At 34.9% G+C, this 26,705-nt stretch overlaps 1 protein-coding gene across 6 annotated transcripts in view; it reads left to right on the forward strand.

Annotated features, from left to right (window-relative positions):
• Positions 1-26,705, forward strand: part of kcc (solute carrier family 12 member kcc) — a 276,301-nt gene that overhangs the window by 123,901 nt on the left and 125,695 nt on the right. For 5 of the 6 annotated variants that reach the window (XM_090167738.1, XM_090167741.1, XM_090167739.1 and 2 more), the window contains one exon: positions 19,409-19,534. In XM_090167738.1, the coding sequence (XP_090023864.1) occupies positions 19,409-19,534 (126 nt within the window). Of the gene's footprint in view, positions 1-19,408; positions 19,535-22,482; positions 22,574-26,705 lie in introns of those variants that run through there. The other variant, XM_090167745.1, reaches the window with a different exon arrangement.

Below are 26,705 nucleotides of genomic sequence, written 5' to 3' on the forward strand. Positions count from 1 at the left end.
GTGTAGGGAGCTGTAGGCTCGCGTGGCATGAAGGGCTAGCCACCACCCACCTACTCATTGTAACACGGCCACCTGTTTAAGGCATTAAAAGTCGCTAGATGACTTGGGCCTAAGGTGGTGCCTAGCTGATTATTATTATTATTAATTATAATTTTAAGAAATAGTATGATTTTGGTATATTACCATTGATAAAACCCTAGTATTTAAAGATAAATTATTTAATATATTAAAATGTTAATATTCAATAAATATGATACTTTATTCGTAGGGGTCCTTACATATGTACGGATCCTGTACACTTTACAGAAAAATGATTTTAAAAATCTGCAAATCAACTGGAAAATCCTGAAATCTGGCCATAAAGCAACTCGAAAATCGTGCTATGAAATCTCAAAATCATCAGTTTATTCAGTCTGCCGTAATTTAAAAGTGAATATAACCTGCAAAGTAATCTTTACGGAAGACCCCTTCAATTTTTCAAATTACCCTGTACAGTGGCGCCAAACATTTCTAAAGCCAAAGGCAAGAGCGGCCAGAGCTGCAAACGTTAGTGTTCCACACCAAATACCTGAGGTTATATTCCATTTAAGCGCTGAAAATTAGTTCCATCAGCGGTCGTTAGATGGCACCCCGAGCAGGGTTGGAAAAAAATCCGGCTTTTTTTAAAAGTAAAAAAATCCAGTGTGGGAAAAACCGGATGTAACTGGTGGTTAAACGGTTAAACCCACTAATATAAAAATGGTCAAATTGTTTGTATCTAGCCCTCACTACTTCGAAAATGCTCCAATTGACTGATATCAAAATTGCGTTTTTGCGCGTGACAGTACCTTTACATTGTGAGGTGTAGTAGGCTTATTTAGCTGCTTTTATACCATAACATGACGGCGTATTTTCACATGCAAAATGAATTTTAAGAACCCCCAATTGCTTATATCTAGCCCTCATTACTTCGTAAGACGACGTAGCAGACGAAAAAAAGTGAAGGTTAATTTGTAGTTTCGTTTTGGAATTAAAAGTGCAGAATATTATATTCGGCATTTTTTATTTGAAATAAATAGTATTTCAAATTTTCAATATTTCTAATTCATTTCCCAATATTTTTTTAAATAAAAAAGTAGTTTTAACCGTTGATTTTTTCTCGCTGGTTAAAACCAGTTTAAACTAGTGTTGTAAGTCGGAAAATCTTTTGGAAAATGACCGAGACCTTTTTCCCAGACAATTTTCCGTATTTTTCCGAAAAAAATAAAAAAAGTTTTCATTCCATGATTAGACTAATATATTGTTTGCAAATTTAAATAAAGAGGGATTTTCGCCTCATTTTTTCTAATCTAAAAGTAACACTAAACCTCTAGACTATAGTTTCAACTGATTAAAAATGTACCACTATTAAGGTTTTGTTGTATGTTTACTGATATTAAACATTTTATATCGATAAAAAGTTAAAAACATTAAAAACCCTTAAAAAGTAATTTATGTTTCAATTTTTTATTTTTCCGATTTGCGGAAAATTTTCTGGAAATTTTCCGCATTTTATTTTTACGGAAAATTAACAACACTAGTTTAAACCAGTCTGTCTGGTTCTTGCCAACAATGACCACGACACTCTGTAATATTTCGTTCACGCTATCTGCCTGTTTGTTTTCATCAAGTCGAAACGTTGACAACTGAAAACGCCTATTTGGCGTTTTGCCTAGGTCGGCCGGCGACACTGCTAGAAATTTGGATTCCCGGCAATGTCCATTTGCCCGTTAAGAGAGTTCCTTCAGTTTGGAAGCTTAATTCTGTCGGGGCAGTAGGCCGGCGCCCCTCTAAGTCGGGCATCTCCTCATCCAACACGCATTCCGCTCACACGCACACTAAATTGTTGCGTTTGAAAAGGCCGTCCCGATAGACTGCGGGGGAGGAGAGGGGGCAGCTAGCCACTGATTAGATTTGTCGGGGCGTGAAAGGCCCCTATACTGCAGTCACGCGTCACCTAGTACCTCGCCTTTCAGCTACGTCGCCTTAAATATCGCTGACTTTACCCGCGACCTAGTTGAATCATTCGAAGCCTTGACCGCTTCGATTGCGTTGGATCGATGCTTTTACTCGTCCTATTTGGCTGGACACAACGGTACAGTTTTCGTCTTCAAAGTTTTCGAGGTGAGGGGGTGGGAATGAGCCCCCCCCCCATACACCTCCTCTCTCTCTCTCTCTCTCTCTCTCTCTCTCTCTCTCTTCCAGCAGATCAAATGTGCAACATCCTGTAAAAGACGTTTTTCCGCTAAGCCTTTAAGACTTGCCGGCAATGCACCTTTTCTGACGAATGGGTTAACCTTTTTTTTGTAAGAGAAACGGTGAAAGCGAAACGGGCGTTTGTGTAAAATCTATTTCATTTATTTATTTGTTTAAGGATTTTTTATTGTATTTTTACCTCGGAGAAGCTACCGCCTTTATGCCACCTAGACTAGTTTCGGTCGCGTAGAAAACTTGTAAATTTCTACATTTTAAACTAGTGTTGTAAGTCGGAAAATTTTCCGTATTTTTCCGAAAAAATAAAAAAACGTTTTCATTCCATGTTTAGTCTAATATTGTTTGCAAATTTAAATAAAGCGGCATTTTCGCTTCAATTTTTCGAATCTAAAAGTGAAACTAAACCTCTAGACTAGCTTTAAACTGATTAACAATGTAACATTATTAATGTTTTGTAGTATGTTTACTTTTATTAGACATTTTATATCGATAAAAAGTTAAAAACATTATAAACCCTTAAGGCCCATTTTCATGCTCGCTGGTAGCGGATAAAAATCGTCAAAAATCGCATCCGCCACTCGCAAGCGTGAAAATAAAGCTAAAATATCTGTTTGAAACAGATCGACGCGGAAAGTGAAAAAGTGTGTAGCGGAAGCGGATTTTGTCGATTTTTACCCGCTACCAGCGAGCATGAAAATGGGGCTTAATAAAGTAATTTGTTTCAATTTTTTTTTCCGATTTAGAAATTTTTCCGGAAAATGTTTACCATTTTTAACCATATATACAACTCTTTTAAATCGGCAATTTACTCCTATATTAAACCAAAAATCTATCAGAACCTATAAGTTTGAGATTTTTATGCTCAAATTCCAATATATATTATATAGGCTGGGAGCCTGGTTTATCTTTAAAAAAAATATTAATATAATTTTATTTTTTAACATTTATGGCTAAAACTAGGTCAACGGAAAATTCGTTTATTTATATAAACGCCTACCTTCTTCTGAGATTTATAAATCGCAAACACACTATTAATTTTAAAGACTCAAGGTATACTTTTCTCGGTTATATTGGCGAAAGTGACATATCAGCGGAAAACGTTGTAACATATAGAGCGAATTGAAAAATCCTGAACGTTGCCAATCGCGGAGTAGTTGGCTGCTAGATTTCCAGCGTCAGTCCAAATTTTGCTCCTGGCAGCATTTCCCGCTCTCCGATAGTCTCGCTGACTGGTGAACATCCCCTCTACGGCGACTTCCTTTTCGTAATAATGTCATTTAGTTAGCCTCTCTCTTTGGCGAGTGTGATTGGTGCTGGTCCTGCCTCTTTGCAGTTCCTCCTTCTTTGTCCCTCCACTTGTTTTGGTTCCTTTTATTTGGACCCGGAAAGGTCATCTCTTCGGGTCAGCTCTTCGGCACATGTTTGTCCAAGTAGCCCGCGTCGGGATAATTGATACGAAACATTTCTTTCCTTTGGCAAAATCCTTAACGTGTTCTCCCGGTGATGGACGGTACGTTCCATTATCGGAAAAGTTACGTTAGGTTGGACAAATATGTTTGTACGCGACAAACACCGTTATAGGCTCACCGCTAATGTTGGAACCAATTAATTTACCAGCTGCGAAATATGGCAACGACTTATTATTATTTATACGGTCGTAATAACGTTAATTTATAACGGGGGTGCCGCCGTACCTCGAAAACCCGGAATTCCTGGAATAATCTGTTAATATGGGTCTAAAAATCAGGGAAATGTCTGGAAATGTTTAAAATTAATCTAAAAATTAGGGAAAAGTCAAGGAATTTTAGAAATGAGTCTAATAATGAGGGAATTCCTTGGATAGTCAGTTAATTTGAATATGGTTCTAAAAGTCAGGGAAATGTCTGGAAATTTTTAAAATTAATCTAAAAATTAGGGAAAAGTCAAATAATTTTAGAAATGAGTCTAAAAATGAGGAAAGTGTCAGGGAATTTTGAAAATGTAATCTAAAAATTAGGGAAAAGTCAAGGAATTTTAGAAATGAGTCTAAAAATGAGGAAAGTGTCAGGGAATTTTAAAAATTAATCTAAAAATTAGGCAAATATCAGGAAATTTAATTTTGCTTGCCAATATAACACCTTTACTTAATTGTTGTTTAAAAAATACAATATTTTGGCGCAAAATAAGTCAGGAAAAATCTCCGGAAGAGTCAGGGAATTTTAAAGTAAAAAACCTATTATAATGATTTTTTTACCTATCATCCTATGTTAAATTGAATACGCATTTTTACTGGACATGTTCTTTGCCTCGTCGTCATAGTGAGCGTGTGTAGGAGAGTAGAATCAATGCATTGCAATTGTTTTTTAGTTCCAAAATCAGGTATCTCATAAAATTCAATTTGAGTAAAAAGTTATTTAAATTTAAAACATAGCATTGCGTCATGCTTTTTAAGAAATTTAAAATATTATAATTTTGAAACTATATTGGTTATATTTTTAATATTTTTTATATAAGCTAAGATTAAAATACTCTTTCGAAAAACGGCAAAAAAAAGCAAATTCAAGTAAGTCGAGTTAGTTGGTTTTGGAAATTAGGTAGCGTATTGTTCTCGTTAGAGTAGCTTATCATTTTGGGTGTGACGACACGAACTATATTTTATAATTTTTCATTTATTTCAATGACTATTTTCCTATATTTCCCTGTTTTTGGGAAATTTTTAATACTTTCCCCGTTGCAACTACGTGTTTTGATATAGATGGCAATACAGTACTACAATGCTAAAAATTTCAGTTATGTTACATGCCTTTTCATTTCTTAATTATTTTGATATTTCTACAGAAACGATCCTATATTTTCCAAAAATCTCTTCTACAATATCCTATAAATTGATTACAAATTCCCTATTTTCCGGTAATAATTTCTGACACACTTAATTACACTATTTTCCTATTTATGGGGAATTTTTAGTAGTTTACTCGCTTATGAATTGCAGGGGTGACCACACCTCCTATATTTCGTAATTTTTCCTGTTTTCAATGTTTTCTGATAATTACACTTTTTCTATTTTTTTGAGAATTTTTCGTAGTTAGCAATCAAAAACTACGAAGTTGAGAAATAAATAATCCTATATTTCCTTGTAATATCAATACATATTTTCCTGTAATTTCAATAGAAATTATCCTATATTTTCCTGTAATTTCATTAGAAATTATCCTATATTTTCCTGAAATTTCAATAGACGTTATCTTATATTTTCCCAAAAATCTATCCTATAAAATCCCTTAATCCAACTACAAATTTTCTATTTTTCCTTTAACATTTTTTGAGTTTTTATGTGGTCACACTGGAATTGCGTTAATAGTCTTAAGCGCAAAGTAAATTTTGTTCGTACTCTTAAGGGACGACTACTTGAAGGTTTTCCTTTTTAAAATCCTAATTTAAATTTTTTCACTTTTATTTTTATATAAGAGACTACACTGTCCCCTAGAGCTAAAAATAGTCCCGGTGATTTTAAATTTAATTCTTAATTAACTAAAGAATTTAAAACATATTTCGGATGTTAATTATTATAAGGACTAAGATGAAATTTGATATATATTTTCCTGTAATTTAAATCAACAATATCCTATATTTTACTGTATTTTCCTGTAATTTCAATCAACAATATCCTATATTTTACTGTACTTTCCTGTAATTTCAATCAACAATATCCTATATTTTACTGTACTTTCCTGTAATTTCAATCAACAATATCCTATATTTTACTGTACTTTCCTGTAATTTCAATCAACAATATCCTATATTTTACTGTATTTTCCTGTAATTTCAATAGAAATTATCCTTGTTCGTACGCTTAAGGGATGAATACTTAAAGGTTTCTTTTTTAAAATCCTAATTTACATTTTTCACTTTTATTTTAGTCTCGGTGATTTTAAATTTAATTCTTAATTAGCTATAGCATTAAAAAACTATTTCATATGGTAATTATTCAATTGAAAATAATCTATTATAAGGACTAAGATGAAGTTTGATTTATAGTTTATGGTTGTAAATATGAAATGGGGTGTGTGCTACCGGATCTAGAAACACCATTTTATGACTGACCAGAGCAACTATTTTTTTTTTGGGAAATTCCGGATCATATTCCCGCCTACTAAATCTTTTAAAATGACCACCATATAAATAACTGTATATCCATATTTTGACGCAATTCGGCTGAGCAAGAAGGGAAAGTTTGCGGGCGGGGGGCAGCGAAACCTCTCGATAGGAGGACCATAATCGTAAAAGCAACCGCGGGTTTAAATTAGGTGATTACCCTTCTTCGGCAACACCAGACGTCCCCCCCCCTCTCCGGGCCCCCGACCATCGCTTCCTTTAGGGCCTAACTTCAAAACCCTAAAATGACCCGCAATGAAAAGTTTTAATATCGCTGTCGCGCGAGCATTTTACCCCTGCTTTCCCCCCTTTTAGCCTCCCGAAACGAAGGGTGAAGTCTCCCGCGAAGGGCGCCATTGCGCTCTTAAGACCACCGCGTAGAGAGAGAATTTCCTACCGAATTAAACGAAGACTTCTTTTTTTAGTGAGCGCTGGATACGGTCCGAATTACGCGGGGGGTCGGAGGAAAAGGGAAGGGGCGGAAGTGATGCACCACGTGATCAATAGTTGGAGTGCTTTTCCCTGCATTGCGGCGGTCGGGATCCTAAGAGGCAGAGCGAGGAGGGATTGTAAGAGGCTGAATTATCTCTCCTCTCCAATCTCCATTTTTGGCCTTTTACGCGTTGTCCGGTGACTGCGGACATGACGCCGTCTTTAATAAGGGGTTTTGTACGACGGTTAGTTGATAACGTCGTTTTAAAATGATTAGCGCGTCACTTGCCGCCGCTACCTGTCCAATTGTCCTCGGACATCGGACAATAACTGGCTGGATTTTCCGCAATTGTGTTAAATTTAAAGAGAAGATTAGCCCCTTGATGGCATAATTCAGAGAGGCTTAATTTGGCTGGATATTATTCGGATGTAGGAGGATTCAAATTTTAATCTACTTCCATAAAGGACCCTCGTCGTATCAAATTGCGGTGTCATTTAGTTTAAATGACCGGTCGCAGACGGTGATTTCAACTACCTATTAAGCCCATCATTTTTCCAAACATTTAAAGTTCTAGTCATATAAAACGATCAAATTTAATCTTGTTTTTAAATTAAGTTTACACTCTCAACATTATTATCTTTTTTTTTGGGGAAATGAGGTACAGATATCACTTAAATTTGTATTGTTTAAATGGAAAGTACAACGATATTTAATAGTACGCCACAATAATTTATATTTAGGAAAAGGCATTAATATTTAAAAGTGCAAAAGATAATTTATTTTTAGGAAAATATAATGATATTTAATTGTAGGGCCAGATAATTTATATTTAGGAAAATACAATTATCTTTAAAGTGCCAAATATAATTTATATTTAGGAAAAGACAATGATATTTTAAAGTGCCAAAGATTATTTATATTTAGGAAAATTCAATTATGTTTTAAAAAGCAAAAGATAATTTATTTTTAAGTGCCAAAGATCATTTGTTTTTAGAAAAAATAATGAAATTTAAAAGTGCACTTACCAGAGTAGATATTCAGTAATGTTTTCAACAAAAAGTTACTATTTTCTAATTCGATAGATATTCTGGCATAGTTGGTTATTTAAACTCAAAAAAATATGGTTAGTATATCAAGTTAACCACGATTGAAAGTGTTGTGAAAAGAATAAACAAAAATTTTCCGATTTTAATAAAAAAAAGAAAATAATCAATTTAATTACTAATATGTCAAACAAAAATAAAAAAGGCCAACTTTCGGTATCAGCACTGTTAAAATAGGAATAAATTGAATTGAATATTTAATTCCTAATATTGTTATATTTTACAAAAATACTTTATTTACGTAGTCCACCTAAAGTATATTTAAAAATCGACTCTATGATAATTTATAAAATACCAAATTAATAAATAGAGTTGTTAATTTTCCGGAAAAATAAAATGCGGAGAAATTCCCATTAAGTTTTCCGAATTCCGCAAATCGGAAAAAAAATTGAAACATAAATTACTTTTTAAGGGTTTTTAATATTTTTAACTTTAAAAAAAAAAAGTAAACATACTACAAAACATTAATAGTGTTACATTGTTAATCAGTTTAAACTAGTGTTACTTTTAGATTCGAAAAAAATGAGGCGAAAGTGCCGCTTTATTTAAATTTTCAAACAATATTAGACTAACCATGGAATTAAAAGGTTTTTTATTTTTTCGGAAAAATACGGATAATTTTCCGGACAAAAGGCCTCGGTCATTTTCCGCGGAATATTTTCCTACTTACAACACTAGTTAAAACTCAAAAAATATGGTTAGTATATTAAGTTAACCATGCTTGAACGTTTTGTGAAAAGTTAAAGAATTAATCCGATTTTAATAAAATAATAAGAAAATTATCAATTTAATTACTAATATGTCAAACAAAAAAAAGGCCAACTTTGAGTTCAGCACTGTTAATATTTCATTCCTAATATTTTTATATTTACAAAAATACTTTCTTTACGTGGGTCACCTAAGCTATATTAAAAAATCGACTCTATGGCTGGCGATTTAGAAAATACCAAATTATTAAATATGATATTTTTCTCTCGGTCAGTAGCTGAGAAGTAAATATACTGTCTACTTATAGGATTGTTAAAAATGGCGGCGAAACCAAAGTCTGACGTATTTTGACCTTATTCCAGGGTTCGGAGGGTTGAAAGTCGGTTAACAAAAGAGCGGTATTTCTGTGGAAACAGAAGCGTCACCAAGCCCCATCTTAATCGCCTTTCGACTTCATTTGGCGGATAAGGCGTGGTTCCCTCCGTTGAAATTACTCTAAAATGACTCTCACGACCGCCAACTTATCCGCAAAGCGTGTTCCAAGCTCTTAATCCGCCTTAGTCGACGCTGACTCGCTTTGACGATCTTAAACCAACCGGGATGGGGGAGGCAGTTTTCATTTTAGCCTCCTTAAAACTCTCGAAGGCGTAGTTTCCGCGGATCCCGCTGGGTGGCGCTTTAAGGGGGAATCTTGTAGAATTGCGGGGCTTCTTTTGTATCAAACTTTGGACTCGGAGACTGAAACTCCTGGCGCTTTGATGTTGGTAAAAGTTGGATGAAAAGTCCGGACTAGACTAAAAATCTCCCCAGAGGGCGCTGATGATGAAGGAGGAGCCGGTCTGGGTTGGCCTTGGCAGATATCGACGGCGCTTTGGCCTCGGAACTTATCCATTTTCTTAATTTGTTTCGATTGCGCGTATTCGTCCAGTCCCCAGATATCGCTCATTTCTCTTCGGCTTGTTTTAGCAATGGTTCTTAAGATAATACGCATTGTAGACTTTGTCAACTTAACTTGTCACGGTTAAGAGGGAAGAAAGTAGTCCGTGTCAAGTTAACTTTACTGTTGGTATTATCTTCGGATGGAAATTGACAGCTATTCGATCTCACTTTACAGATCGCAATTTTGGCGGTCGAACGATTGAGACACCTGAGAGGGGGTAGAAACGGTACCCACAACCCCACGGGGGGAGAGGGGTACGCCCCCCCCCCGAAATGTATGGTTGTATGTAGGTTTGCACCGATATGGGTAGAGCCGATGTATCGGCTATTCGTGGCCGATAATATCGCGTGATTTATAGGACGATATTAACAAAGTTCTCTATCATAATAGTAGTGTATATGATAAAGTCATATCAGTGCACCTAGGAGCAACAAACACAAGGAGAAGCTAGCCTTTACACACGCTAACGCAGAGTTGTGTACAAATTTCATTGGACGAGCCTTTACGCTGAGCGTGTTACGGGCTGGGGGGAAGACAATTTCCGAATTTTTCCTCTTCCGACGTCAGCAGGTTCTAAAGCGTCTAACCAGTGAAACTGTATACACAAGAAAATTCACGACTTTTGACGGGTTGCGTTCTCCTTGTGTGGGGTGCTGTGTTTGTTGCTCCTAGTGTGCACTGCCATACCATTTTATTCCAATTTTTCAAGAGCATATGTAAGAGCATATTCGAATATGTTTCTTTTCATTTTACGTGATACATATTTTCTATCACTCCTCATAGTACGAACTTGTTTTTTTTCTTGACCTCATAACTCATTTTAAGTAGACCTATTTCATCCGAACCAACTTTATTTGGACGTTTTCGGATGTTCCCTACAACTTGCTCATTGAACATTTTGGTGTGCCGCCTACCGGTGAAAAAATAAATCTTTCAAAACCGATAAAAGTTATTCTTTTTTTTTTAAATTTAACAATTGAAGAGATCTATAATGAAATTACACACCCTGAAAATTTCAAAAATGTATGTTAAATAGTTTTTGAGAAAAATAGTCGGATCGAGCAATTTAAAACACCCTGTATAGCTTCTGAAGTCTAACGTACGTGGCGCGGCCAATCAAATAAAATTCTATCATTAGCTATTTATTCGAGAATTTTCTTATTTTTAAAAAGTTTTCCTGGAAATATTTTTCTTATACCAGTATCGGCCAATATCGGCTTCGTTTAAGCCGATTTTGGCCGATACCCATATTAGAAAAATAGGCCGATATATCGGTGCATCCCTAGTTGTTTGTTTTAAATAAAGGGATATTTTAGTGAATTTCAAACCACCATAATACATCGTCCAATTTAAATAATTTCTCACCCAAATAGAAAATTTAAAATTGAAATGTATTAGCGTGGGAAAGTAGCCAATTATTCCACTCCGAAATAAATTATCATAATTCTACCGAAAGTGAATAATATTCGAATTCATTAATTAGACATGGCAGTGAAATATATCGCTTGGGAATTATACCCGGTTGCCACATTTGAAAAGTAAACATTTTAATTGAGAAAACGGTTGACTTTATTTCTCCAAATGAAGATATAATGTTAGCAGGACTGGTGTTTACACTGATAAACAGAATCTTCGATATCCCATAAAATTGCTATATTTTCGCTAAATTTAAGTAGATTTGGTTTCCCCTTTCTAAGGTTAATGTGACTAACAAGTAAGTATAAGTATAAGATATTTAACTAATATAAAATAAATGTTTGAAATTTCGTGGGAGAGGGTTCAGAACGATTTGCATTTTCGGGCCCACTCTTTAAGATGCATCGAATCTCATTAAACAGAACAGCATAGAAAAGCGGAATTGATTACAATCTTGGCGAGTTAATATTTGGCTGGAAGGCAACGAGATGGTAAAGTAGGTAAAGATTTATACCGGGAGAAAGTATCGGGTAGACGCGGATCCCTCTCAAGTCATTAGTCTTAAAGCTTCGACGTTCTCTCGCTTGTTAAAATATTCAAGTTTTGGGGAAGTAGGTCAGCCCCTTTCTGTAATCGAAATCGACCTTACCTCGCAGCCCTATCTAAGCCACCAGAGATCCTATTATATCTAAGCCCCCGCTTGTAATTGGTTGTTGTTATAGACGGTTTTGAATAGCTAATCTATGAAACGAGTTTTTTTTGTTACTTTTCGTTTCTCTTACATGGTTAATTGGCTTTTCATCGGGCGTTTCATCTTACGACGGGAGTTGGCCCTCTAGCGGCGATGTTGCATGTCATCCTCCGAATGAAAAATAACGTTTTTTTTTCATGTACTAAATTGATTCTACACTCCTTTCAACCCTCTAAAATGTCCAATACTGTTTTTTTTTATCTCCGAAGTGGTTGCTACAAAATTAGCTTCACAAACTACGTTTAAATTAAGGCAGTTGACAATTTCGAGTCAATTTGGTATTACTCTGAGGGTCTGTCTTGTTAAAATGTATTCTTTTTCGGGAATATAACCCACTGCTTTCTTTATTAGTGTTTTTTTTAAAAAAAAAACGTCAGTTTCTTTAATAAGATTACAGTTTAAAATGCTTCACATAATTTCCTAAGGGACGTTTTGCGCTGTTTACGCAAGAAGCAGTTCAATATGGGTCTACGTGAAATATTACCATTTCAGTCCAAATATTTTTTTCCCATCGGTTACGTTCCGAAATTTTCCAATACGAACTATTCCATTTAATTTCTGCAAATGAACTTTTATTTCACTGAGGGGGCATTCAGCTTATAAATATCCATCACCGATCACTTCCATTTACAAAAAGCAAAATTGACTACCGACCATTTCCATTTACAAAAGGCAAATTTTCAAAACACAAAATTAATTACCCACCACTTCCATTGACTACCGACCATTTCCATTTACAAAGGGCAAGATTCATTACCGACCACTTCCATTTACAAAAGGCAAAATTCATTACCGACTACTTCCATTTACAAAAGGCAAAATTGACTACCGACCATTTCCATTTACAAAAGGCAAGATTCATTACCGACCACTTCCATTTACAAAGGGCAAGATTCATTACCGACCACTTCCATTTACAAAGGGCAAAATTCATTACCGACCACTTCCATTTACAAAAGGCAAAATTCATTACCGACCACTTCCATTTACAAAGGGCAAAATTCATTACCGACCACTTCCATTTACAAAAGGCAAAATTGACTACCGACCATTTGCATTTACAAAAGGCAAATTTTCAAAACACAAAATTAAATACCCACCACTTCCATTGACTACCGACCATTTCCATTTACAAAGGGCAATTTTCATTACCGACCACTTCCATTTACAAAGGGCAAAATTAATTACCGACCACTTCCATTTACAAAAGGCAAAATTGACTACCGACCATTTCCATTTACAAAAGGCAAGATTCATTACCGACCACTTCCATTTACAAAGGGCAAAATTCATTACCGACCACTTCCATTTACAAAAAGCAAAATTGACTACCGACCACTCCCATTTACAAAAAAAATTAATTACCGACATAAAGCAAAATTCATTACCGACCATTACCAATTTCATTCCAGTTATATTACATTTTCCATGAATTTCCAATCCTAATTTAAACTGGAAATCGCCCAATACCGCGGTAATTCCACGGTTACCACCGTAAATGGTAACTAGCGCAGTACCTCTTCCATACACCTGTCCGAAAATCTCTCTACTACTTCTCGTCCATTATTAAAAGGAATATCACCTCCAAAAGCATTTTTAACAAACCCCTAAACCGAAAATACCAAAATTCATAAGAGGGAGTAGCCAATATGGCAACCCTTTGGAAGGCAACGTAAATACTAGACAAGGAATTACTGGAAAAGTCCCGGAGTTTGAATGTGGGTCAAAAAGTCAGGGAAATATCAGGTGATTTGTATGTAGGTCAAAAAGTCAGGGAAATATCAGGTGATTTGTATGTAGGTCAAAACGTTAGGGAAATATCAGGGAATTTGTATGTAGGCCAAAAAGTCAGGGAAATATCAGGGAATTTGTATGTAGGTCAAAAAGTCAGGGAAATATCAGGTGATTTGTATGTAGTTCAAAAAGTCAGGGAAATATCAGGTGATTTGTTTGTAGGTCAAAAAGTCAGGGAAATATCAAGTGATTTGTATGTCGATCAAAAAGTCAGGGAAATATCAGGGAATTTGTATGTAGGTCAAAAAGTCAGGGAAATATCAGGTGATTTGTATGTAGGTCAAAAAGTCAGGGAAATATCAGGTGATTTGTATGTAGGTCAAAAAGTCAGGGAAATATCAGGGAATATAATTATGGTTGTAAAAAGGAAATATTTGCTGAAATATAGGTTAAATTTTCCAGATAAAATTAGAAGGGTAAATCTGAAATTCCTGGAAAAGTCAGGGAATTTGAAATGAGAATGTGGGTCAAAAAGCGAAGGGAAGTTCATGGAATTTTAAAAAAATAGTGTAAAAGTCAGGGAAATTTAACGAAATTTAATTTTGGTTGTAAATAGGAAATCCTTAGTAAAATATACGTTCAAATTACCAAATTTTACCATAAAATATGCGAGGGAAAATTTTCGTAAATGAGCAGAGAAAAGCAGAAAAAAATCGGGAATTTCAATCAAGTAATTGCATGTTGATAATTGTCTTTAACAGCCACAAAAGGAACTCGTACTGAGACTGAACACGAAATTGGGACGTACTTTTAAAAAACATTTTGTAGTTAGACTCGGTTCGACTACAAAGTGCAAGAGCGTATCAAGGATTTCATTTCGGTTTAATCTGTAAACCCCCCGTTTTGAACTAAAAGAAATGTAAATGATTAGCACCCTTCTTGATCCAATGCTGTTAGGTTTCCGAAATCTTTTATTTTAGAATTTTCTTAAAGGGAATATAGCCTCAGATATTAGGTGTGGAAAACCAATGTTTGGAGCTTTGGCTGCTCTTGCCTTTGTCTTTTAAAAGGTTTGGCGCCACTGTACCGAAATCTTTTAAGTTAATGCTGAAATTTTCAATTTTTTTTAATTTTCTTCAAGGGAATATAACCTCAGATATTAGGTGTGGAACATGAATGTTTGCAGCTTTGTTCGCTCTTGCCTTTGTCTTTAAAAAGGTTTGGCGTAGAGCTCGGCGTTTGGATAAAAAATAATAACTTTATTTATTTTTATCCACAAACGAAAATTATCCGGGAAAAAACGATTATTTTACATGTTAAATTGCTATATAGCCGTGGATAATATCCATGGATAAACAGTTAACCGTAATTTTTATGGTTAATCAAAACTTTAGCGGTTAATTTATCTGTTTCGCCGAGCTCTAGTTTGGCGCCACTGTACCGAAATCTTTTACGTAATAATGAAATTTTAAAATTTTTAAATTTTCTTAAAGGGAATATAACTTCTGGTATTATGTGTGGAACACCTGCATTTGTAGTTCTGGCCGCTCTTGCTTAAAAATGTTTAGAGTCACTGTACAGGGAAAATTTTAAAAATTGAAGGGTTTGCCATAAAGATTGCTTTGCAGGTTACATTTCCTTTAAAGCCGCGTTGACCATTTAATATTTGAGCAATTGTCTAACTGGTATACAATGAGACCGTGAATTTTCCGCTTAGTGAGCTTTTAAAACTAAAGGATTAGTTGTATGCCCCAACTTTGCGAAATCGAGCTTCGCCGGTATTCAAAGGCCTCATTACGCCTTTGCCACCCTGGCGGCGATATACGAAAACACTGGCGTGCCATTGACAAGGCCCTTTTAACCCCTGCCTCGCTACACGGGGGCCCCGGGCCCTCGCAGTCATTGCCTTCACCCGGCCTTTCTCGTAAAAATACTCGCCCTAGTTCCTCTCTCAACCGCGTAATGGCGCTATAAACTGGTTGGTCATTATTAAAACTATCTTCTGCCTATTCAAAGCGTCTTCTTTTATGTTTCCCCGGAGGTTTATCTCCAATTCCACCTTCCTTTGTTTTTCTCGAAACCCCAACAGCCAAAGTCAGTCGTTGAAGTCAGCGGGTCCTAAGCGGGTAGTGTGCTTAATTCGATTGATTCAACTTATCCCGTCAAACATCATTCATTGTCCGGCTTACTGCGCTAATGGAAATATAAGGAAAGAGCGGCAGTTTAATTCGCCAGTGCAGCGCGTTAGCTACTGTTCCTTTGACCGGCTTGACTGCCAAAGTTGAAATAATGTTTTGTCTCCCGCGTAGCCTTTACCTTCCTTTCGCGCCCTCGGTCGAACAACCTAAGCCTTGGTTCTAAGCTAAGCCTTGGTTAAAAGCTAAGCCTCGTCATTGACTAGCTATTGGCCCCTCGTTCCAAATAAACTTTCTTAATATCTTCATTGTTTGGCCGCCGTTAAAGTCCATCGAATGGCATTTTTATTATTATTTATGTAAATCCAGATGGGCCCTCTACTGAGCCGCGATGGACGCTTCCATAGACTCTATTCCTTTTCCAGTCGCGTTAGATGGCGTTGAAAACGGAAACGGATGTATCTAGGTACTTCCGGTTTCCCGGTTGAAGTTTGCTAAGCTCCAATATGCCTCTTTTCAACCACTGACCCTATTTTGGGGCGTTTTTGAAGCTTCTCCATTTCCCATTTGGCTTTTCTAATTTAAATTTAAGAGCTTCCACAAATAAAGTCTTTTTAATTAATGTTGTAAAAAGATTAAGCTCTGTACAAAAATAAAACGCGTTGCGATAACTCGTAGAGGTTAGCTCTTGATTTTATTCCGATTGTTATTCTTGACTTTCAAAGGCTTATCTCGAAAATATACTAAAATCGTATAATATATAAAATCTTGCTCATAATAAATAATGCGATCTTAACCCACAATATCTTTAAAATTAGGATTTCGATTGGCCCGGAAATATTTAATATCGCTTTCCTATTATCAATATAAATTAGTTATGGTGTGTCATATAAATAGCGACTGCTTATAATTAACATCTAATTTAACAATGCAATTACAATTGCAATATGTTATATGTAATTACAATTGCAATATGTTATATGTAATTACAATTGCAATATATTACTTGTAATTACAATTGCAATATATTATATGTAATTCATTACAATTGCAATATATTATATGTAATTAATTACAATTGCAATATATTATATGTAATTACAATTAAAATATATTATATGTAATTACAATTAAAATATATTATATGTAATTACAATTAAAATATATTATATGTAATTACAATTAAAATATATTATATGTAATTACAATTAAAATATATTATATGTAATTACAATTAAAATATATTATATGTAATTACAATTAAAATATATTATATGTAATTACAATTAAAATATATTATATGTAATTACAATTAAAATATATTATATGTAATTACAATTAAAATATATTATATGTAATTACAATTAAAATATATTATATATAATTACAATTAAAATATATTATATGTAATTACAATTAAAATATATTATATGTAATTACAATTAAAATATATATGTATAATATGTAGCATATAATAGATTATTTGCCATAGATCATTTACAATATATATGTATAATATGTAGCATATAATAGATTATTTGCCATAGATCATTTACAATATATATGTATAATATGTAGCTTATAATAGATTATTTGCAATAGATCATTTACAATATATATGTATAATATGTAGCATATAATAGATTATTTGCAATAGATCATTTACAATATATATGTATAATATGTAGCATATAATAGATTATTTGCAATAGATCATTTACAATATATATGTATAATATGTAGCATATAATAGATTATTTGCAATAGATCATTTACAATATATATGTATAATATGTAGCATATAATAGATTATTTGCAATAGATCATTTACAATATATATGTATAATATGTAGCATATAATAGATTATTTGCAATAGATCATTTGCAATATATATGTATAATATGTAGCATATAATAGATTATTTGCAATAGATCATTTACAATATATATGTATAATATGTAGCATATAATAGATTATTTGCAATAGATCATTTACAATATATATGTATAATATGTAGCATATAATAGATTATTTGCAATAGATCATTTACAATATATATGTATAATATGTAGCATATAATAGATTATTTGCAATAGATCATTTACAATATATATGTATAATATGTAGCATATAATAGATTATTTGCAATAGATCATTTACAATATATATGTATAATATGTAGCATGTAGCATACTAACGATGATTTACAATATATAATATGTTACATACAATAGATAATTTACAATATATAATATGTTACATACAATAGATAATTAACAATATATAATATGTTACATACAATAGATAATTTACAATATATAATATTTTACATACAATAGATAATTTTAGTTTATTAATCTTAGTTTTGGCACAATTTTAAATGTGTGGTATTTTTATTTTAAAATGGATGTGCAATTAAGAGTTTATAATATAATTTACAATAGATCATATTGATATAATATACAAACAGTAAATCTGAAAAGGGGAAGATATTAAAACAATTCGGTTTACACAATGTGGTATCCAGAAGCATTTATGTGGGCTAATAAAAAGGGGGGTAAACACCGGGATTTGGTGACGACGCTAGCTTAGAAACCACCCTCTTTTGTTAGCCCCTATTATCCTGCTGGCATCACAGTGACGTGCTCAAATTGTTTTGCAACACGACTACCTACTTCACGCCCATGCTATAAATTAATTAAAGGTCCTATTAACCTCGTTGACACCTAAAACAATTATCGACCTGATTACGTGAGTGAACCTGGCGCTGTGTGTCACTTCCAGGTAACGATAGCGAGTTATTTTGGGCTTAAGACCAAGACCTATTTAAATGAAATTTGACGCTTATTTCGGTGAAGTTATTGAATATCCATTCAATTATTGATTAAGTTATTAAAATTTATTCGAATGAACTTGACACGTTAAAAAGTGTAACGTTTAAAATGTCAGTAATCGTCTTCGACAATTAACTGTTCCTCTAGAAAAGCTTAAAATTGTTTCGCTTCCAATTTTCGGGTTTGAAATCCTAACTGTTCAAAGCAACCAACGCCTTTACGTTACCATCACCTGATGATGGAGACTGACAAGCCAAAAGCCGAACCCCAAAACCTGCTCCTTTCCTCTACATTTTCAAACATTTATTTTTGTCCCTTTCATAACTTTTATGTTTCGTGAAACTTTTTGAAAGGTTTAACTTAATCGCGATGCTTGCAACGTTTCATCTTATCACAAATTAGAACTTAAGTCGCAATGACCTAATTTTTTTTATCCAATTATTATATATTTTTTGGTTTATTTAAATGTTTTTCTGTTCTATATATTTTTATTTATTTATTTGAATTATTTTTCTGTTTGTTCTATATATTTTTTGCTTCTTTATGAACTACTATTTTTCCGTTTGTCCTATTATTTTTTAGTTTGTTCTATTATTTTTCAGTTTGTTCTTTTATTTTTTAATTTTTCCTAATATTTTTTAGTTTTTCCTATTATTTTTTAGTTTTTCCTATTATTTTTCAGTTTTTCCTATTATTTTTCAGTTTTTCCTATTATTTTTAGGTGTTTCCTATTATTTTTCTGATTTTCCTATTATTTTTCAGTTAGTCCTATAATTTTTTTAGTTGGTCCTATTATTTATCAATTTGTCCCATATTTTTTTAAGTTTTCCTATTATGTTTCAGTCTGTCTTAAAGGTATATATTTTTGCATCTATATGAACTATTATCCTATATTTTTGTGTTTTATTTAACCTATTTGGTTTTATCCTATGATAATTTTTGCACGAAAGCATGTCCTAACCCAAACCAAACCTATTCCCGTTGCAGACGTAGACGCCATTCCTCTGTTGCAGATGAATACGGAGTCCCTAAACAACGACCAACCGGAACCAGCGGCGGCGGCGCCAGTAAAGCGTTGGGTCTACAGGTCACCGTCCCGGACTTCGGCAGAAGGTGAGCCGTAAATCCGAAATCCAAATATTATATCGAGTCCCGGCAGATGCGCACCCGTAATGATACCCTAGGGCGAGAAAATATTCCCGCTACTCTCCAATTTATATACTTTTCGTGGGATGGACCAGATCAATACGTACTGTATCCAAAACGGCGACGCTGACCCAGATTATCGGTCAGCATCATCGATACTCGGCAGAAAACTCTTCTTTTTGATAAAGAATTCATTCGCTTTTAGATTATATCCTTTCAACGTTTCTTTTAGCTTCTTAATGATACGCTTTCTTTGGAGTTAAATTAATAATAAGAAATTGATTATCCGTTCTCCAAAACGATTTTTTCCCGTCTTTAAATATATCAGGGTTCGTACACTACCTGGAAAAGTCAGGGAATTTTAAAATGTTTCCAAAAGGTCAGGGTAAAGTTGGGGAATTTTAAAATGTTTCCAAAAGGTCAGGGAAAAGTCAGGGAATTTGAAAATGTTTCCAAAAGGTCAGGGAAAAGTTGGGGAATTTTAAAATGTTTCCAAAAGGTCAGGGAAAAGTCAGGGAATTTTAAAATGTTTCCAAAAGGTCAGGGTAAAGTTGGGGAATTTTAAAATGTTTCCAAAAGGTCAGGGAAAAGTCAGGGAATTTGAAAATGTTTTCAAAAGGTCAGGGAAAAGTCAGGAAATTTGAAAATGTTTCCAAAAGGTCAGGGTAAAGTCGGGGAATTTTAAAATGTTTCCAAAAGGTCAGGGTAAAGTTGGGGAATTTTAAAATGTTTCCAAAAGGTCAGGGTAAAGTTGGGGAATTTTAAAATGTTTCCAAAAGGTCAGGGAAAAGTCAGGGAATTTGAAAATGTTTCCAAAAGGTCAGGGAAAAGTCAGGGAATTTGAAAATGTTTCCAAAAGGTCAGGGAAAAGTCAGGGAATTTGAAAATGTTTCCCAAAGGTCAGGGAAAAGTCGGGGAATTTGAAAATGTTTCCAAAAGGCCAGGGAAAAGTCGGGGAATTTGAAAATGTTTCAAAAAGATCAGGGAATTTGAAAATGTTTCCAAAATATCAGGGAAAAGTCAAGGAATTTGAAAATGGTCCCAAAAAGTAAGGCAATTTCAAAATGACCTTAAAAAAATCCGGCAAATAAATTTTTGAAAGAAAAACTTTTTCAAGATTTTTACCTCAAACCATTCATTTATTCTACAAAAATGGTTGTGGAAAATTTGGCAATTTGGTCAGGAAAAACCTGGAATTATCAGGGAATCTAATTCCAGAAATTTTGTTTGAACGCTGTAAATGGTATAACGTGATTCGTATAAACTAATGACTTGCGAAGAAAACTCGGAACCTCTTCTTCCTTGTTGAGTTTGAAAGTTCTCTCCCCACTGGTTTCACGGGTTTAATCCCCGAGTTCTTCGGTTTCCCATTTCCATAAACTGGCATTAAAATCCGCTTGATTACTTGGGCCTAAGAAAAGTAGCTACCTTCAATTTACAAATTAAAGTTTTAAAATCCACTTTAAAACAAAAATGTTTTAATATTGTGCAATACATTCCGTTGATTTTAAATCTTTAATTTGTATTTTATGCTATACACTTTAATTTAGTGTTGTTAATTTTCCGGAAAAATAAAATGCGGAAAGTTTTCCAGAAAATTTTCCTCAAATCGGAAAAATAAAAAATTGAAACATAAATTACTTTTTAAGGGGGAAGACTACAGTGGGCATTGCCTACTTTCGCGCCATTTCAAGCTGAACTCTTTTAATTTTGTATTTTAACTGATAAAATTAATATTTGAGTGTAGAAAAGCCTCTTGTTTAGTGCTTAAAATAATTTTGACAAATTTAAATTTAAAAGTAATTAAGTTATTACGTTTTAATTCGGACCCCCGGAGCTAAACAAGTTGGGCAAGCGCACAAACTATCCTTTAGTTAGGACCTCATATCTCGTTAACTATTAATATTAGAATTATCAAAATTATTTTAAGCACTAGAGGAAGGTTCAGCCTAATAAGAAAACTATAATTCAATTATGTAATTGTTAAAACAGAAACGTTCAGCTTGAACGAAAAAGAGGCTTTTACTGTATTCTTCCCCCTTAAGGGTTTTTAATGTTTTTAACTTTTTATCGATATAAAATGTCTAATATCAGTAAACATACTACAAAACATTAATAGTGTTACATTGATAATCAGTTTAAACTAGTCTAGATGTTTAGTTTTACTTTTAGATTCCAAAAAATGAGGTGAAAATGCCGCTTTATTTAAATTTGCAAATAATATATTAGACTAATCGTTGAATGAAACCTTTTTTTATTTTTTTCGGAAAATTACGAAATATTTTCCGGAAAAAAAGTCTAGGTCATTATCCGGAAAATTTTCCGACTTACAACACTACTTGAAACTTTAATTTGTATTTTATGCGCAAGTAACCCTAAATAATTCATTTATTAATACCTTAAATTTAACCAAATATTTGTGTTTTTTCCGAAACATCTTCTATTAGACCGTTTTACATATCAGCCAATAATTCACCCGTTCGCCGTCTGGAGGATATTTGTCGCTGTAAACGTATATCATCTGAGAAATGATGACGGTAATAAATATAAGATGGCATCCAGTCGATAATTGCGCGGGCATTCCGTACGGCGTCTCATTACGAAGCCCATTCTAATTCGTAGCGACAGAAAGCTGGCTAAATATCGAACCCGAAGCGTGTAACGCGAAACTTAAACTGGTGGGCGGCTTAGGTGTCAAGCGTCCGGCGCCAACGAATGGTGCGCCACTCGTTGGTATTCTACCGCGAAGCCCCCCTTTTAGGGAAAACGCCAAATCTAGCGTATTAACTATTGTTTTGAGAAAATTGGCTTACGAGTTCGAGCAAAGGGGAAAATTCGAAACAGGAGGAACCACGAGGGGGCGCTGCCACCAAGCGCGCCTCGCGCCCGTTCCTTAATTGCCATTCGTTGACGTTATTCGCGGAGAGGTATCGCAGTCGCCGAAATTTACGTCCGGATCAAGAGTCGTAACCTGATAATTTCCACCAACTATTATGGATTTGAAAGGTACCGTATCGTAAGCTATCAGTTAAGGGTCGCCTGAACAATAGCCGAGTCCGTAGTAGGGGGGGGAGGGTTCGGGGTTGATATCCCCCTTTTGTCATTAATATTCCAGCGCCGCATTTGCCGATGGGGATTTTCCGCCAACGATTCGCTCTCTCCAGCCGAGCTTTGGCGCTTTGCCAGGAAGCGCAATTTCCCGGGGTCTTCTCCGTCGATGCGGTATAAGGTTTTTAAGAAGCCGAGCCTTTAAACTACGGTTCTGTTGTCCTTCCTCGCGGCTAAACGGATTATTTGAAAGGACTAAACCGGGAAATTGCCGCGGGATGTTTTTGGCTCTCGCGTGGATCCGTCTTTGGGAGGGTAGGACCAAATGGGTAAATCTTTAGTGTAAAAACTCCCGGGCCATTCTCGCGTGATTGATCCTCCGCCTTGGTACGGGAACCATTGTGATACGAACTCTTTGTAGGTGTTGATTGGGTTGGCGCCTTTGGGATGTAATAAACAGTGGAACTATGTTTGGTCTATGCCTTCTAATAATTCCAGTCGGACTGAGACGCGATTTAGCAGAGTATTAGGAAGAGTTGGGAAAGGATGTAGTGCTTTACGCTTTGTTAGTTCAAAGAACGTTCGTAATCCTTTGAAAAATTTGCTCAACGAACTTACCCCAACAAAATAATTTTGCCGCTACCTTACAATTTTCTAGAGTTGTAAGTTGGAAAATTACCGAGTATTTTTTTCCGGAAAATTTCCGTATTTTTCCGAAAAAACGTTTTCATTCCATGATTAGCCTAACCTAATGTTGTTCGCAAATTACATTTTCGCCTCATTTTTCGAATCCAAAAGTAAAACTAAACCTCTAGACTAGTCCAGAATAAAAACCCTTAAAAAATTATTTATGTTTCCATTTTTTAACCCGGAAATTTTTTCGCATTTAATATTTTCGGAAAATTAACAACTCTAGAATTCTTATGATCCGTTTCAATTTAATATTGCCAAAAATGTATTTATTGACACTTAGGGAGAACCAGGGCCCCCGAAAGCGGGCCCGGGCCCCGGTAAAATATAAATTCCGGGATCCAAGAGAGCCATTTTTACTGGGGATAGCTATCCTTTTTCGAAGAGAAACCCGGGATCAATTTACCTCGTTTGTTCAAACACGGGCCCCGGAAGGAAGAGGTTCATTTTAAGGAACCAATGTGGTATTGCGCTGATTTGAGGGGGAAGGAACTTACTTTTTGGGCCAGAGGGGTATTGGGAGCATTGCTGTTCGCGACCGAAACGAGTCTAGATGGCGTAACGGCGCTAGCTGGTCCGAGGTAGCGCCTATGATCTAGCGTCTGCTACAGACAAATTAAAAAGTCATAAAACGTTTTTTCTTAAATAAGCTTATCAAAATACAAGCAAACGATGCCAAAATTCTATTAAAATGCAAAATTTACGAATAACGATGAAGAAAAACTGATAGAGTGATATCCGCGTGACGTATGTCGACGTCACCCATGCTTATTCCTATAGATAAAAAAACTGCCCTCAAGATGGCGGCCATAGGCCAAAGCTACAGAGCGATACTACTCTATAGCGTCTGCTTTAGTCGATACCTATCTAGGTTTCTATGGCGAACCAAAGGGGGCGTAGTGATAGATTTCGATCTAAATTGAAATAAATAAATTGTTGGCAAAACCTACTAACTTCAACAGAAATTTTAGAATGATTCGTTCTTATTCCTAAGTATAAATAAATATATTTAATAATAATAATAATCAGCTAGGCTAATACCCAAGGCACCACCCTAGGCCTAAGTCATCCTGCGACTTTTAAAGCCCTTAATTCAGGTGGCCGGGTTACAATGCGTAGGAGGGTGGTGGCAAGCCCTTCATGCCACGCGAGCCAACAGCTCCCTACACTAACTATTACCGTTAACCTCAACAAGTCTTTATGGAAGGGGAAACCGAAGAACTCGGGGGAAAACCCCTTTTACCAGTGGGGAGAGAACTTGCAAACTCAACGCAGAGTACTTTTTCAGGCGAATAATTCCAGTATTAACAGGAAAGTATTAATAGATACTTAGAGAGAATGACTACTTTGAGACGATTTGAAGCGTTTCTCAAGATCTGCTTCCGATTAAATGACAATCCAATCGACAAGGAATTCCATTAAGTTAAATTCAAATTTGTTTAGGGTTTAGCTTTATTATCCCTTTTCTAATGAACTTAACTTCTTATTCTCTAAGGAATTCCATTGAGTGATTTAATACGCGAAAAGGTAGAATAGTCCATAATGAAATGGCACAAAAAGCTAAACCTTAAACAAATTTGAATAAATTAGTTTATCCAAATTTGTCTAGGGCTTATCTTTTGGTTTCTTTTCATTATGGACTATTCTACCTTTTCGCGTATTTATTCACTCTTTGCAAAGCAGTTCAAAGGTGGTTCTTATTAGCTTAACATAAGGAATAGTTCTTTTTATCTTGGAGCAATAAGCACTAGGATAACGCAGGTAGCCTTTAAACACGTACCAATTTCATTGGACGAAACTTTAGGCTGGGGGGAAGACAATTTCCGAATTTTCCCCTTCCGACGGCAGCAGGCGCTAAAGCGTCTAACCAATGAAACTGTACGCAAGAAAATGCACGACGTTTGACGGGTTGCGTTCTCCTTGTGTGGGGTGCTGTGTTTGTTGCTCCTAGTTTTTATAAACTAACGTGGCCTTCTTGTTTAAATGATGCTTTTACGTCACTCTCTAAACTTTTACAAGCCTAACAGCGAGCGCTTCAGTCGCCAGAGGAATATAGGTTTTTCTAGCGCTCGTGAAAATAACGCGTTTGAATAATATACTAATAAAGCTGGGTCTCGTGACGTAAGAGCAACATTTTAACAAGATGGGCAAGACCACGTTTTATTTTATAAAATCAACTATTCCATTGTTTGCCCAAAACTGACGCTTTTCCGACACAATTGTAACACAAGTCGTTGACACATCTTAAAGTCCCAGCACTTGTTAAAAATATGGTACAACTCCTATTTCGTTGAGTTTGCAAATTGTGTCCATACTGGTTAAAGGGATTCTTACCCGAGCACTTTGGTTTCCCTTTCCTTAAAAACTTGTTGAGATTAACTGTAATAGTAAGTGTAGGGATATGTTGGGTCGCGTGGAATTAAGGGCTTGCCACCACGTTCCTATATGAATTGTAAGTTTGTAACCCGGCAACCTGAATTAATGGCTTTAAAAGCCGCTCGATTATAGTGTGACCTAAGGTTTTAGCTAGCTAATTTATTATTATTATTATTTTACAGCAGTACCGGATTTACTGAAGGTTAGGCACTAAGTTGGCAGATTTTGGTCGGGGCCTATGGATTTTTAATGATTTTTTCAGTGACTTGACACTGATTGGCAATGCCATGATTTGAGCTACTTCAATTAGTGAATATTAACTTTAAATTAGTGATTTTTAAAACTAAATCTTTTCAAAAACTAAGAGACGTCTGCTACAACAAGGCGCAGGGTTCGTACAGAATCTGCATATCCTGGAAAACCTGGATAAGTCAGGGATCTATAAAATGGAGGAAAAATGTCAGGGATTTAAATAATTTCGTAGAAAGTCAGGGATTTTAGTTAGTCAACCAAACTACAGATTAACAAAGAATTTTTGACCTAAAATAATAAAAAAATGTCCTAAAATATAACCAAAAGGTCAAGAATATTGGAAAAAATTGGTCAGGGATAACCTGGAAAAGTCAGGGATTTTAGATTAGAAATTTTCGTACGAACCCTGGGGCAGATAATAAGATATTTATGATTCTGTTTTTTTTTATTGATGTACAAAAATTTGTTTTTCGTTTCTGGGGGCCCATAGGCCTGTGCCTAGTAGGCCTAGTCCTTAATCCGACACTGTATTACAGTATTAATGAAATGAAGACTATAATTTTGGCCATAAGCGGTTATAAAATTGTAAAAATAGGTACGTAGTTACGGTTTCCTCTTAATGTTGAAAAATCCCAAATTAGCCCACGCTTTAAGCACTCTGATTCGTACGATTTTGGAAGGCGCGTGTATTACTCGTCGGAATAAACGGCGCGTAAACGTCTTGGAAGGTCGCCATAATTGCGTGGAATCTTAACCTAGAACTTGACGCCAT

Source organism: Leiobunum rupestre, chromosome 3 (assembly GCF_980474605.1).
Source record: "Leiobunum rupestre chromosome 3, qqLeiRupe1.1.hap1, whole genome shotgun sequence".
Taxonomy (NCBI): Eukaryota; Metazoa; Arthropoda; class Arachnida; order Opiliones; family Sclerosomatidae; genus Leiobunum; species Leiobunum rupestre.